Raw genomic sequence first — 16,301 nt, forward strand, 5'->3', positions numbered from 1 at the left:
TATAGACACAGCTTTGCAACTTGTGAAAAAACTAAAATAAATTGATATTTTGTCTAGGATTTATAATATCGTTCGGCATGAGGTGTAACATGTCTATGGCAAAAATGGCCATGAAGAACGCCACCATAGGTGATAATCACACTCTCCAGTTTAATTGGACAGTTGGCGTAGAAAGCGCCCTGGACTCATCCTTTTTCTGGGGCTATCTAATAACCCAGGTGCCAGGAGGATTTCTTGCCTCCCTGTATCCAGCGACAAGAATATTCGCTACTGCGATCGCCATATCATCATTTTTAAACTTACTGGTACCTGGCGCGTTGAAGGCCGATCCGATCGTCGACATGATCGTGCAAGTCATCAAAGGATTCGTCGAGGTAAAATTTTATAACTCTACTATGCGAGTAATAATAACTTATCATTACGAAATGATTGATTCTATTTAGTTTAAAGTATTCTAGTTTTCCAATAAATGAAATTAGTATTAAAATATCCTTATTTTGTATTTCACTTTAAAATGGACACTTGCATAAAACAGGAAATGGATAATTTTTACAAGGTATTCTTTTGCCGGTCAGGGTGTCACATACCCAGCGTGTCACGGTATCTGGAAATATTGGGCACCACCGTTGGAGAGATCGCGTTTAGCCACACTGGCATTTTGCGGTTCTTACGCTGCCATGGTTATTGGCATGCCTCTCTCGGGTTATTTGACTTGGTTGTTTGGATGGACAGCGTCGTTTTACTTTTACGGTATGCAATACAATCTTATCTTCAAAGTTCACACCGATTGCCTGAATTGACCTTAATGGAAGCGTTTCGAACGTAGGTATGTTCGGGTTGATTTGGTATTGCTTCTGGTTGTGGCTGGCCTTCGAGAAGCCGTCGAAGCATCCGTGCATTTCGGCTCGCGAGCTTCGTTACATCGAGGACTCCCTTGGCCAGGGCCAAACGCAAATGCCCATGCCGACGTTCGCCACGACGCCGTGGCGTAAATTCTTTACATCTATGCCAGTATACGCGATCATAGTGGCCAATTTCTGCAGATCTTGGAACTTTTATCTGCTGGTGCTCTACCAAGGCCGTTTCATGCACGAAGCTTTCGACATGCATCTAGTCGAAGTAAGATCCTCACATTTTTTAATTCTTATCTAATTAATATACAGAGTGAGTCAATTAGAAGTACCAAATCCACTGTTGTTGAATGATTTTATCAAAACATATTGTTCATATGATGGCGATAATTAAATGAATTTAATAAATCCAAATATATTTTTATCAGGCTTTACAATGAAATCAGTGAACAGTGGATAATATTAAATAATACTTCTTTTTGACGTACCTTGTATTTCATTCGAATTTGGGTTTCATAGAAAATTAGTAGATGAGGGCCTCCACGTTAGACAAACCTACAATTAATAATAACTCTGTAATTGTACATTAAAAATGCTCGTTGCAGGCCGGCGTGATTGGCTCGCTTCCGCATCTCCTGATGACGATGATCGTGCCCTGCGGCGGTATGCTGGCTGATCACATTCGTAAACGCGGGATAATGACAACCACGAACGTCAGGAAGGTATTCAACTGCGGTGGTTTCGGAATGGAAGCTCTCTTCTTTCTCGTGGTGGCGAACGCGACCAGGCACAGGAACGGAACGGCAGCGATCGTCGCGTTGACTTGCGGCGTTGCTTGCAGTGGTTTTGCCATTTCCGGTTTCAACGTGAACCATCTGGATATCGCGCCCAGATACGCCAGCATTTTGATGGGAATGTCGAATGGGATTGGTACGATAGCGGGACTGCTGGTGCCTTTCTTCGTCGATAACATCACAGAGAAGAAGGTATGATTAATATCCGTACAGTATCACACAACCAAAAGATATTCCTTTTCTGACATATTATACAGTTTCCGTTAAACAGAAACACATTATGTAATATATATTATTAACGAACAAGAGTAAAATCAGTATTAAATGAATTTAATAAAACAGTCAGATCGTAAATAGTTGTCTTTGTGTCTTCTAGGATGCACACAGTTGGAGGAATGTGTTCATCATTGCGGCGTGCGTGCATATCTGCGGCGTGATATTTTATGGGATATTTTGCTCTGGCGAACTACAGCCGTGGGCAGATCCTACCTTAGAAGAACAGAAGACCTTCGCTATGGACGAGTTTAGTCAAGGAAAACCACCCGTTCCACCACCACCGAAGACGATGCAGTCCGAATTCATAGTAAGCATTACCCTTACCAATCATTACGATAATAATAATATAAATGTTATTGATGTATCAATTTATTTTTCGTTACAGAGACAACCATCAGGCGGAGGAGCCGACGATTGGAATACTTACGAGCAACCACAACCAGTGGATAATACCTACGTGCAACAAGAGAAACCAGTGATCAGTTATGGATCAACGGAAACCAATAGCAACAACCCTTTTCATTCGACGAATCCGTTCGTTACCGACATGAATGCATCAATGGTGCAGCCGCCAGCGACGAATGATTACGCGTACGACGTGACGCAACAGAATCAACAATGGAATTAAACTCATCGATCACCAAGTTAAGCGAAAGGACGTAAGAAATTCTTTACCTAGCTAATTAATCGTTTCATCGATTGCAGTACATTTTATTACAGCCTCTGGTACTTCTATTGATTATTTACGTTGGCTCTTAAACAAGTAAATTAATAGCACATATCACGCTATTAATTTAAATGCTATATATTAATTCCATAATTTTAGTTAAAATAGTTACTTGGCTTTTAGACAAAATGACTGAGGACTTAATTCTTTTGCAGAGTTATATATGTGATGTAAATTGATTTTTCATAACATCTCAGTTTAGTACTATAATCACTGGCGTTATTTTTCTTAATATAATTGACATTTACAGATATTTTATAAAGAATGCAATTATTAATTTCTTCTCGAATATCGAAAAATATTTAATTACTTCAATCTATGACTCACGTAAATGCAAATCATTTTTTTTTATGGAAATTGATTTTATTCACTATAAAACGATATTTTCAGCAAAAGGACTAAGACAGAGAACGGTTTAATTAAGCATAATAATTGAACTAAAAGCAAGTAACTATGTATAAAGGAAATTGAAGTACCAGCGACATGTTGAAAGAATGTAAAATAATTTCTTGATAATTCATATAGTAATCTCTAACTATTTGACAATAACGCAAAACGGCAAGCTTCACCGTTTAAATTACACTGCAACGAAATATGTACTTTTATTTTTTGCGATACCTAAGAGTGCAGTATGTAGTGCTGTACGTGGACTCAAAAGCGATAACCAGTCACGAATATGGATCTGATTTTTTTAGGAAAAAAAAAAAGTATATATCGCGGAGAAGCGGATGCGAGAATATTCAGATATTCCCTTTTTTCAGAAGGACATTTAAATTGAAAACGAGAAATGTAAATGAAAGAAGAAACTTTCTACATTATCAGTCATCATGCACACTTTCACATTTGCCAAAAATGGATAGAAACATAGTAACCGAATATATTTTATAATTCCGAAATTGGCCACCAAACTGATTAACATAAGTAACTCAGAACGTAAGAGCAAATGAATAAGTATATAGAAGGTGGCCTAAGAACTGAGAGATCAGAAAGATTTTGTCAACAAAATATACGAGCTATTATTTACTTACATATGAAAGTATAATTGAAAGTATAATTCTATTGCGAAATTAGAGAAGAAATGATTTTTACGAGAATATATACGCAGACAATAAAAGGAACTGCCAAACCTTCGCTGACAATAATTTATTAACAAAAAGACAATAAGAAGAGAAGGTTTGGAGAAGTAAGAACATGAAAGGATGAAGCACGATCGCTGAAACTTTTAGGTATTTCCGACGTTTTACCTTTCGTTTCGACGTCGAAAACGGATAATTTAATGGGACAGAAGTCGAGAGAGAGAGAGATGAGAAGATTAGAAACATAGCAATAAAAAAAATACAATATTAAAGATATACAAATGCCGATCGTCGAGTATAGAAAAAAGGAGAGAAAGAGAAACAAACGAAGAATGGTGCACGAGTCGTTTTTCAACGGCGCTCATTTTTTGAAATAGTACAACCCGGTCCTCGATGATAATAATCGAACGTACGATAACTAGAACGAGTTAATTGTCGCAACGTCAATATTTTAACTGATGGGACTGGCGGGTTATGGTAATTAAAAGACAAAATACACTATTACTACAAAAATAAAAATAAAAGGAGAAACGCCGTGTCTTGCGGTGGCGTTCGAAATTCGGGAGAGAAGACGTACGTTTCATTCAGGTACAAGTCGTATTGTAAACGACAGATCACATTAAACTTAAGCCTTTCAAGTTTAAATGTAATCAAATTATACTCATGGGACTCTGGAACATATGAAAGTATTCGTAAGAAAGTGATAAACAAGAAGAAAGTATTAGTATTGATAGGATATTACGTGCATAAAAAAGTACTGTAGGGCTCTCTTTGCTGGGACCTGATCTCTTCGAGTAAATATTCTCATCGGCGCGCACCGACAAAAGGATCTTTCATAATAGTGATAACCTCTTGAAACACACTTTTAATTCGATATGAAATTAATTAAGAATTAGATCTCGATAATTTTACAGGGAAAATTCTATATTCTGGGCTTTATGAAGAGGGTTTTCAAGTATAAAAGATTCAAGAATAATCGTTATGGTTTAGAACTGTCTTTTAACTATAGAAACTAGAAGCTAGAAGCTCTGATGGTCAATCATATGAGTATGGATTAATCTTCATACTTGTAAAAAATAGATAATTGACAAGATATCGAAAGTATTTTGTATAAGGATTCTAAAGAATCGATTTTTCAACAATTAAAAAAACAATTATTTTTAAATTATAGAAGATCCACTAAAGATAAATTAAATCTGTTAGAACAAACAGCCTGTGTACACTAAAATTTACATAAAGTTGACGATTTTTTTAAGACTAAGATCCCGTATATTTTTTTTAATGAGCACATAGTGTGATGTCGACGAATTTAAAATCTAACAGTGATACAAATAATTCATTAATACATAACAAAACACAATTAATTGTGAATTAATGTACAATAGCATCGATATTTTTTATTGAATAGTTATTCGAGTTTATGATACGACACAATTTATACGACGGTGTGTTTCAAGAGGTTAAACAATTGCATATTATTAAAAATTCGTGAATATGTCAATATTGGTGTGTTACTCGAGGTACTTAGCGACGGACGTGTCGAAATAGCGCATGCACGGTACATCGAAATCCTGGAATTACATACATGTATATATATACATATGTACATTCTTTGGGTGGATGGCAAAACGCAATATGTTAAGATGGACAAAGTTTAGAGATTAAAACTTTAAATAATTTACTGTCTTTTTACACGTATACAGAAGATATAACAAACTAAATGCAGACTGCAAGAAAAGGCGTTTACAGAAATTAAAAAGAAATACAGCTATTAACAATCGAAATGCTGTATATTTCGAAATCTAGAAGAAGGAGTTTATGATTTGGCTAGAAATGTGCAATACTCTAATTTATTTAACTGATCTTACAGTTGTTGCAATTTTAATTATGCTATAATTAAATAAGAAATCATGCCATGAATTTATTTATCTTGGGCTATCTAAACTATAAAGTTCTACTAGTAGCATTATGTTCAGGAAAATCTATGTTTACTATCATTCTCTTATTAAAATTGTACAATACAACTGCGAAGATTTTAAACAGCACTTCTTTGACAAAAGCACAAATTACTTATGGTTGATACATTAGAAAGTAATGAGAAAATAAAATAAATTTGTGATTTAAATGTTTGAAGGTATTAGATAGGGATGAAAGATCGTTGCCACTATTTGTTTTTATGAAAATTAAACGATTCAGATTTTGCCATCCAACCATCGAGATTCGGGCAATGGTGCCACGGTTTGGATACATCGAGTTCTACTGTACTAACAATAACTATAATTTGATGAAAGTATACACAGGAAAGTACGAACGTTAGTTCGAGAATTAGGAACGCGGCGCGTTATCATACACCTACATTGTCTTAGATGTTTATACTTCATTACTCTCATTATTATTACTATAATTGCTATTATTATCACACGTGAACACGTATTCGCACACGGGCATTTACACAGACACAGATACACGTACAAAAGGAGAACCGTATATACATATGTCACATAATATATATATTTCGTTGTTATATACGAACGTTATTGGCGATATTTCTGTCGCCAATTACAGAGAACAGAATATATATGTATATTACACGCGTTAAGAGCGACGGTGGTGTCCAATTCATTGCATTGTTTCGCGGGCGAATCGTAATACGACATACTTACATGTACATACATAAAATTTAATTGTTTGTACATCTGGAAAGCACAAATAGGTTGTATAGTTGAGTATCGATCGGCCGTTTACGATATCTTCTGAGATTTATCATAAAAAGATACCAAAATGATTGCCACGTTGAAATAAAATCTATAACATTCTATGACTAAAATGAAATACTATTGTTTCTTCAGTTTTCGGAAAAGTAGTCAACTATTTTATATTATATAAAATAGTTAGTAAGACTATTTGTATACTGATTTATAAAGTCCATATATTTAATGTAAATTCGTACTAATATATACAACCAGGCACTGCATCATAAACAAACACTGAGAGACGTCTGCTAAATAAGACTAAACGAATAATTTTTAGCCACTAGAATCCAACTGATTATCTTGAAAGAATAACTCTCCAACAATCAAGATTTTAACAAGCGCAAATGCTAAAAGATCGAAGACGGTCAGTCGAGATTTTGCTATACACGCGCAACGCGGAATCATATAATTACATGAAACGTGGGTATTACAGCTAGCATGTATATGTATTCACTGGAGCGGGCCATTTTTTCGTTGCACGAGGATGTACGAGATTAGTCAATTTGCGCGATCACTTTTTAAAGTAAAAACAGGTCTAAGTACATACATTAAACGCGGAATGTATGCATACGTAAATATACGATTGTATCTGTACGTGTACACGTGGCCGTTGCGATTAATTCAACGCGCTGATCATCGAGTAAAATTATCTAGATATTATTATGTAAATTGAAAAATTTGTCTCAGTCATATCGTGACTGTAATTAATAATAATACATGTATACACATTTACAAGGCCACGTTGCATTATGCAGATACTTCAATTAATCACATTAATCGAATTGACATTATCGTGTAAAAATTTTTGCAATTTGGAGCTCGCATCAATATTCTAATTTCTTATCATATTAAATTATTCATACAGGTAACTGATTACGAAAGTAAAACCACCCATGAAGCTATTCTAAACTGCAGTTTTTACTTCGAGTTAATCTGAGACTTGGTAACTGCAGATCTTTTCTTAGCTTTAGTATATTCGTTTACAGTAAAACTTCGTTGTCTCTGGTCTTTGAAGACAAGCACGTGAAGAGAGGTTAATAGAGAAGCAATGATTAATATAAATTTCGTTAATTCTAAACGATGTGTAAATAATATAATATACTACTAGTTATTAAAATTAACAGATATAATACAGACGAAAGGACTTATTACTCGATAAATATTATGTGCATAATATACAGAGGGAACTACATTACTACATTGCAATATTACATATACGCATATGTATGTATGTATATGTGTATACCATTGAGGGCAACATGTGAGCTATAAAGTTTAATCGCGATAGATGAAAAGTTTGCTTGAGCTTAATATATGTATGATATACATACGTCTTAGGCATTAAGAAAAATTGGGGGCGTTTTGAAATAATTTATTTTTTAGACTATTCGCGGTGCCGACAATAATATCTTGTAACTCCATGCACTTGTTACGTATCACACAAAAAAAGTAGCGTTTTTACAGAATTTGTTGTTAAAGCTTGTTCAAGGATACACGTTAACTCTTCGTATTCATCGAAGGCAATAAACAGAGAGGTACAATTATAAATGTAATAATTCAGAGACAATAAAAACCATGATTTCTAAGGAATTCTTAAAATAGGCCATTAAAAGAAAATACTAGCCTATAATTTTCTACATAACTCATTAAATTAACTTGAAATTAAATTATCTATTCTTTGATAATAATTGTTTTTATGATACGTCATAACGTTTTAATTGTATGTTAACAGTAAAGGATCTTTTATGTCATGCGAATTTTTCGCGCTTCAACGAACACGGGGAACGAAGAGTTAACGATTATCGCGCAACATTCTCCCTTTATCGTTGCGTGTCTATGACGCAACGAGATTTTCGATTGATTTACACAATGCAACAGTAGATTATTGTCTTTCGAAACGACGCGACGAATTCGAAACGAAATTTGTCCGACGGTGACGCTTTCTCAATTCGTGACTAGAACTTCCTCAGTTGTAGTTCTTTCTTGAAACAATATCATTAAATCGTCAGTAAGAATAAGTAATGATAGTGTCATGCTCGGTAGTAATCGGTATAAATCTCTTTGCTCGGTAGTAATCGGTATAATCACGCAGATAATAACCGACGCATCAGGTCTGTCTAGAAGTTTTCAACATTAAGTACAACTTGATTACTATTTGCAATATTCAAAGCAAAGTCTGTAAGTAAGCGAGGAAAGTGAAAACCTCGTGAGACTTTCTTACAATATAACACGAACTCTAGAATTCTATACTGTATTGTTTAAGATAGTCCTTAGCCAATTATAATTAGCTATTGATTGCTTTGGGTTATTCAGTGAATAATGCAATTGTCTCTCGAGTTTTAAAAAAATGAACGAACACAATTCATTTACAAATTGAATTTCATGATTTAACTTCATTATTAATTTACTTCACGATCTTCCAAATGATTTTTCATCTGTCTAATATTTTCAAAAATATTTTTCCACATTCTATGATTACATTTATATTAGAGCTGGGATTATCAGAATATGTATACATATATCTGTGGTCGGGATAAATGGGTATCTAGATAAAATCCGGAAATTCGAAGAGACTTTTTATTACATTCAGAAACAAAGGTGCATCTCCACTAATGAGTTGATATGGCTATGGATAATCCGGATTATTCGGATAGGATTTCTAGCCGGATTATTTTCGGATATCTGGATAGTTATCCCAGTTCTAGTTTATAATCGAAAACTTTTCACTGGTCTTATGTGGAACTATTATATAGACTATGAATAACAGAGATTCTATTTTTACCCTACTTTCTTCTAGAAGATTAGAAAATGACGGAAACTTTCTGAACGACCTAATATTCGAATATACATACGTATGTGTTTCCGTGGCGTTATGTTTTCATTTCGCGACTTTTTCTACTCATTGGAAAGTCGGAAATGCAAATTGCATGCGCTACGACGAACAAACGCGCGGCGTTGCACGCGATGTCCGTTGTTCACAAATATGTATGTTCGTCACTTGCGCGCCGAGCGGAACGGATTCGTCGTTATGTTAACGGAAGAAAGTGGCGTATCCGTTTTAAGAAAAGAATTATGGCAGAAGTACGCATATATTTATCGCGTTTCGATTAACATTTCGTTAAATTCATTTGCAAGTGTAGTGCGAATCGTTCTACTTATGGTGGAGTAGAGTCCGAATCTTCTATAAAAAATATCTGCAATCTGCTAAGCGTTATTTTTTCTACCAACGTTTCGATCGATTTTACATATAAAAACATGAATATTTAGACGTACGTTGCTTTATGGGATACTTTATATGAAATGTAATTACATGTATATGTAATTTATATGAAAACTGAAGAGTGAAATGAAGAATATTAGAATATTTTTAAATAACGAGCATTTCAAGAGGAAATAAACAAAATATTTGATGTGATTAAATGTAAAAACGATAAAGTATAATGAACATAATATATTTATTAACAAATGAAAGTAAAATTATAAGACTATCGGCGTATTGGTAACTGAACTCCATGAAGTAAAAAAATGTAGCTTATGCAAGCTATAAAGCACCAATAATTCGATAATGAAACAGAGAATCATGATAATAGTGAGTTGTCAAAAACAGAAGAAAGTAAAACAGAGTAACAAGATTACCTGTGCTTTTATACTAATGAATTTAAAATAATGCAGTAAAAGCATGATTTAAAATGGAATTGAACATGCAACATGAAACTGATACAATGAAATATTTCAAAAAAGAAATAGCAAGAAGCTAGAATTTACACATACGTGTAAACAAGATTGTTTAAACAACTGTATACCAAACGAGCGTATAATAATAATTGTGGCTCTGCTCTGCCAAAAGGAATTTGGAACGCAATTATTTTTTTGAGATCTGCATGCATAATCGAAGATAGAAGGACGATATCGTATGCACATGCTATTTTATCGAAGTAATAACTGGCCTAACGTTTATTCACGTTATCCACTGTCAGAAGGCGAACTCAAGATAATAACATGTAACTAATTAATTGAACTACGAACGATACGTAGGATAAGTTCCAATGCTGTTCGAACAATAATACTGATATATTTATAGACATATACATATAGGTCCGATAACGACTTAACGACAATAAAGGGAAAGCAAAGTAAATACGAGGTGGCCCGAATGTGGCGCGACAATGTACGAAATCAATTGAAAGGTTCGACGAAAGAACTAGGAGTCTCAATTTTTACTAATTTTACAGGAATTAAGAAAAACTTCGGATGAATCCATTCCCTTTGTAACGTGGAAGGAAATTATTGGAGGTACATAAGTACGAAGTAATATAATCTTATTATCTTTCTTAAAAACGTAATAAAAATCTTAATTTCAACAAAAAATTGAGCAGCCTGGTTCTTAGATCTAAACCTTCAATCACTGTTGAAGTGTGTTATATTGGTAAAATTCAAATTTCGACACAACTAAACATGAAAACATTTGTTCGACAAATGTCACGTTCAAATGCGTAAAGATAACGCAACATTGTGATAAAATTATATATTAAATCGGATTTGATAATTGATTTCATAAAACACTGCAACGATTACATTCTTACAGTGCGTGACAAAAATTTCTAAAATCTCTATCGGAAATCAAATGTAACTGACTGCGATTAGGTAAGAGATGATAAGAAAGAAAGCATACCAGTTGCATTCAATATATTTGTTTGAGAAGCGTCAAACATCTAAGATATTTAGAATTAAAAAAGTAGAATTTGCTGTTGGCACTGAATACGAACGAAACATGATGGTTTCGAATACCTTAACTCAGATGCTTATAACTGTTTCAAATACAGTTCTGAAAGATTTAGGATTAATAAGACAAATGCAGCAAAAAAATAAACAATGTCTTTGTAAATTAAATAGAGAGACTTTTGTTACGTACTGTATACACTGTATGCGTAAGTATTGTCGTGTTCAATCTTTTCGGAGCATCTTGCATCGCATTTATTAACGATATTAGCTTTACATATACTATAACCAACAGTGCGCGATGTTAAAACGATAAATAAGGAAAAGATATTTCTATAATTTATTTATGAGAATGGTTAAGTATTTTGCTCTACATTTCTGGGCGTTGGAATGCAAATACGTTAAAAATCTTCAGACAATACTGAATCGTTTAGATTGAATAAACATAATGGATAAGTTATTATGTTATACAAAGGAATTTGATGTTATGTTATAAAAAGGATATTGATAAGTATAACAGATGTGGCACTGTTAAGATTTAATGCACAATTTTTTATCGGATGATTTAAATGATCTAGTAATGAAGACTCGCTTATGATAAATATATCTAACTGTTACTATTGTTAATTTTTATATGTATACAAATAATACTTTACTTCAATAGATGATTTCGTATTAAAAATTTAAAGAATGTAAAGGAACGAGGATCGATATTTTGTTACAATTAACACGATGTATGAACTTTTATTCAATTGAGAAAAATGCGAATTAAAATGATAAATGTTACAATAACGTACGCTTTGAATTTTTTAATTTCACAAATTGAATCCATGATTCAATTATTTTCATTAAGTTATTTTGTATTTGCAACACAAGTGTGATAAATGATAAAAATTGATTAACCCTTCCTTTCCTGCATGCTTACAATTAGTAGCAAATATTAAGTATCAAAATTAATCTGGTCAAATGGCAAATATTAAGTACCAAAATTAATCAAGCTTCTAAAGTAACATTGATGCTTCTATTAACTTGTAAAAAGTTGTAGATCTTGTTATACATTTGAGAAGTAAGAAAGATAATAACATTTCCTATCTTTCCTTACGATAGCAAAAGTAGAAGCTTTTCATTTGACATGTATAATTGTAACCACATAGTTATATACATATAGCAAAGGAAGGGTTAAGAGTGTGTTGAGAGCTATTTTACTATCGTATAAAATAAAATTTGGAGAATGCTTGAAGTGTACACTAATTATAAGCATAAAAGAAAGTATTACTTTAATTAAATAAACTAAATCGTACAATATTTCTTAAAGAACCATTTGAAAAGTTATATAAATAAAAACATTATATATACATATATAAATAAGCACGAATATTCATAAAATATACATACATTATAATATGCCTACGCATATGTTTGTATATGTATATATGTACGTTTCATGTTTGACACGTTATGTATTCTACATACATATGTATACTCGCATGATGCTTGTACTCTAATCATGCAAATTCGTTATATCTACATTTTTGTTTGAGGTACATAATTTAAACGATACCCAACTATTCTATTGATCTTTTGCAGAAAGGATAAATTTTATTTATTATTATTGACAATAAATGAGAGAACATAATGTAAGGACAATAAATTATTGTAGAAATAATTTAACTATATATATATAAATGTATTGTATATTATACATTAATATTAAAATTGTGGTTGAGCCGTGATACTCTCACAGCCCACGAGTGTTTCTTGTTTCTTCGAAGTTTTATATTCTATAATATTATTTAAGCAAAAGCTCAGGATGGTTCCATAGCTATTTGTTGGTAGCTTCCAATGTTTAAACATTTGTCTATAATAAATTTTCTTCCTTAATACCTATTAAGAACAGTATAGTGACGTGTATTTTATGAATTATTGCATCACGTTAGTTTTACATGCTACATAATTATATTGGTAACGTTGAAATCAATTATTTTTATTTTTAAGATATAAAAGTTTTACATGAAAATAAGAACGTTTATGTCTCTGTTAAGAAAAAGTGTTTTCACGCAGCGTGAGCGTTTCACGGAGCACGTAATTAAATATAAATATTATCGTGTTAAACTTTATCCTTGTGGATTATCGATATGTATGAAAGTAGAAGTATAATACATCAATTACTGGCTGTTAATATTGTATCTTTATTATTATTGCATTGCGTGTATGGAAACAAAGGTCTTCAAGAGATTGTTCTTCGTCACGCAAAATAATTGATCGTTCTAAAAATCGTACGAACCATAAGCGCGTACGATCATGTCGAACGCATTAAATTAAAAGCAATTTTTTGTGTTCCCTTGACGAAACAATGCTTCGAAATGAGTCCGTTCTATGTATACCTAACTCACTGGATTTTTAGCCAATATAAATATGTACACATAGACAGATACGCGCCAACCCCTTAAGAGGGTCGACTTCGATAGTGGCGCGATAAGGACCAACGTTAATCACTAACTTGGCCAAGAATATGGGTTTTCGTCATTTGGTTCATCGTCCTTATATAAAAAGATTTTCTTTTAAAAGTACTTTTTACGATAAGGCAAAAAATGAAAGAAAGCCGATTTAGAAAAGACCCTTAGTGACTTGAGACGAGCAAGGATTATGTGTATTTTGTGCCAATATCCAACGACTTAGGTGTACATGTAGAATCGAGTAGAAACGTCTTCTCCAATGATCCACGAATCATTTATCGATGAACACAATATAATCAAAATGTATTGGCGTCTTTATTTGTTAAGCAAAAAAAAAATGTGAAGTAGTGAGTAAAAGCAACAAGTGAAATTAAAGAAAATAATTTTCACAGTTACCGTATTGTTGCGAGTAGTTCAATTTTTGTAAATTTAATTAAAATGACAATTAAAAATTGAATTAATATCTGAATTAGCAATAATTGTTTTATACAGTTGCTGATGGTAAATTGGCAAGTTAATAGTCCTATTTGTAAAAGTTTTATGATGTTATCTTAAGATCGATCAAGATTTGCAAATTGATGGATATATTAAATCAAACTGTAACAATCAAAAGTAACTTGAATTTGAACAATTGATCGGAAAATGATTCGTAATTGCTCTAACAAGCAATCTAAACGATAAAACATATTTGCGGACCCGTAACCGGTGTAGATGCGTGTGTGTGCATGCTTGTGCGTGTGTATGTATATGTACATTCTTATACACATATACGTCTATATGTACGCATTATACATAATACCATTCAAAAAAAGAAATGTCGATCGGTCTTGGTGTATCGAACTGACAATATTCAATTAGAAAAAGTTAATCGGATTTGGTGTTTAACCGACAATAAAAATGTATGTCAAGGGCATTCAACATCTAGCGTGAGTCAAGAAATAAATAAAAGAAACTGCTCTTCCGTGCTGTGCATCAAAGTACACAAGACTTTAGCGTTAACGATTCGATCAATTGATTCACGTATCGGTATATCTCCGATTGACCCATTATCAACGGAAACTACGACTTTGATCATCTATTTAAATGTTTTTAATGTTTTACATATTACATATTTGATTAATGCTTCATTGTGTAAACTATTTCTGAATTTGATAAAACTGGAAATAGAATTGAGAGCTTTGTAATTATTAATTTTTTCGCGCTGTCATTCTTGGCTACTAGACTAATGTCTCTTCCATTAAAAATGTTTACAAATACACTACGTCATTTCTTTTTTTGACTCTTCATGAAACTCGTAAAACTATTCGAGTGTTAATAATTATGACAGACGAAGAAGAATACTTAAACAGTAAAATGCGAACAGTGTCACAGTTTAAAGTCTCGAATGCGTTTCTCGCTGAAAATGACTTCCTGAATCTTAAATATCAGCTCTTTGAATGTCTTAGATTCATGAAGTACATAGAGCTCAATTGTCGCGTGTTTCATTCTCACGATTCAATTATGGACTGCTTTAACGTTATATCATTGTACTCACTTCGATGTCGAAAAAAGAATTTCGAAATGATTGATTCACTGCGTGGAAGTATTCCATGTTCATAGACCATAATTAATTCGCACTCACAGTGGTTTCATAAACAAAAAAAATATCAAGATAAAAATAATCAAATGATCAATAATCAAAAGATAAAAATAAATGATAATTAACACCCGCGGTGGGCAACTTAAAGAAAATCTATTTTGACCGTTTAAACGAAAAAAAAGTAATAGCAGGTCTGTTCTATTATGTACACGTAGCTGCAAGTTAGAAAAGACAAGTAAAACAAAACACGAGTCATTGTTACACACGCCAACAAGGTTTGGTTTGTTAATAATTATTACAATAACAATTATGTAAAATATGTATGTATAATGTAATTTTGAGTGTATTATGTAATTAAAAGAAAGGATAAGAAATACTGATTATTGACAATAAATTGTAAGCCAATCTTTTCAAATACACATTTTCTCTCACAGGGACAGGCATCAGATAAAAATGGACTAAAATGTTAGAGAAGTATTGTTCAATCATTTTAATTACTCCCACGCTATATAAAAGAAAGTTTCATTTCTTTGGCAAAACCATTTTTATTATTACATTTGCATTGAACATTTATTATTGACAATTTTAAATTTATATACAAATGTTATACCAGTAAATGGACACTAATTCAATTACTCGTAACTAACGAAACACCAGTTTATAACAATTTTTAAGACAAGCATTGTTAAGTTCTCTTAAATTCCTGTCAGTTAATTGTGACAACGTACCGGAGATCATAATTTAGTGATACGTTTTATATAATTTTTGTCTCTTCTGTCAAAAATTTCATTGGAATGTTCGGAATGAATAATCCTCTGTTAAACTCTCGAATCGTCATCGGCGTCACAGACTTTCTCGATGGAATGAAATTCTTGATCGAAAACAGCCGCGACGAGTTAATTAAACATACGAGTAGATTAATCAACAAATACCGGGTTCGATTGCACGCGATACTTTCCCGGAAGTCCGCTGAAAATGCAACCGGACGGGTGGCGCGTTTATTAATTGCACTTATTGACATAACGCAAGTGCGATGGAATATAATATAACAAGTTTAAATGTATAGAATC

At 32.7% G+C, this 16,301-nt stretch overlaps 2 protein-coding genes across 2 annotated transcripts in view; both read left to right on the top strand.

Annotated features, from left to right (window-relative positions):
* The window catches only part of VGlut (Vesicular glutamate transporter), a 7,011-nt gene extending 4,462 nt beyond the window's left edge, over positions 1-2,549 (top strand). The window contains exons 4-9 of the mRNA XM_018032872.2: positions 58-374; positions 576-750; positions 827-1,119; positions 1,457-1,837; positions 2,022-2,228; positions 2,307-2,549. Coding sequence (XP_017888361.1) covers positions 58-374; positions 576-750; positions 827-1,119; positions 1,457-1,837; positions 2,022-2,228; positions 2,307-2,549 — 1,616 coding nt within the window. The remainder of the gene's footprint in view (positions 1-57; positions 375-575; positions 751-826; positions 1,120-1,456; positions 1,838-2,021; positions 2,229-2,306) is intronic.
* Positions 2,550-12,561: 10,012 nt separating this feature from the next.
* The window catches only part of LOC108629906 (lipase member H), a 9,881-nt gene continuing 6,141 nt past the window's right edge, over positions 12,562-16,301 (top strand). The window contains 1 exon segment of the mRNA XM_026817666.1: positions 12,562-13,445. Within this exon segment, the coding sequence (XP_026673467.1) occupies positions 13,207-13,445 (239 nt within the window). The 5' untranslated portion in view covers positions 12,562-13,206.

Source organism: Ceratina calcarata, unplaced genomic scaffold, assembly GCF_001652005.2.
Source record: "Ceratina calcarata isolate Rehan_Ccalc_2016 unplaced genomic scaffold, ASM165200v1 scaffold590.2, whole genome shotgun sequence".
Lineage (NCBI taxonomy): Eukaryota > Metazoa > Arthropoda > Insecta > Hymenoptera > Apidae > Ceratina > Ceratina calcarata.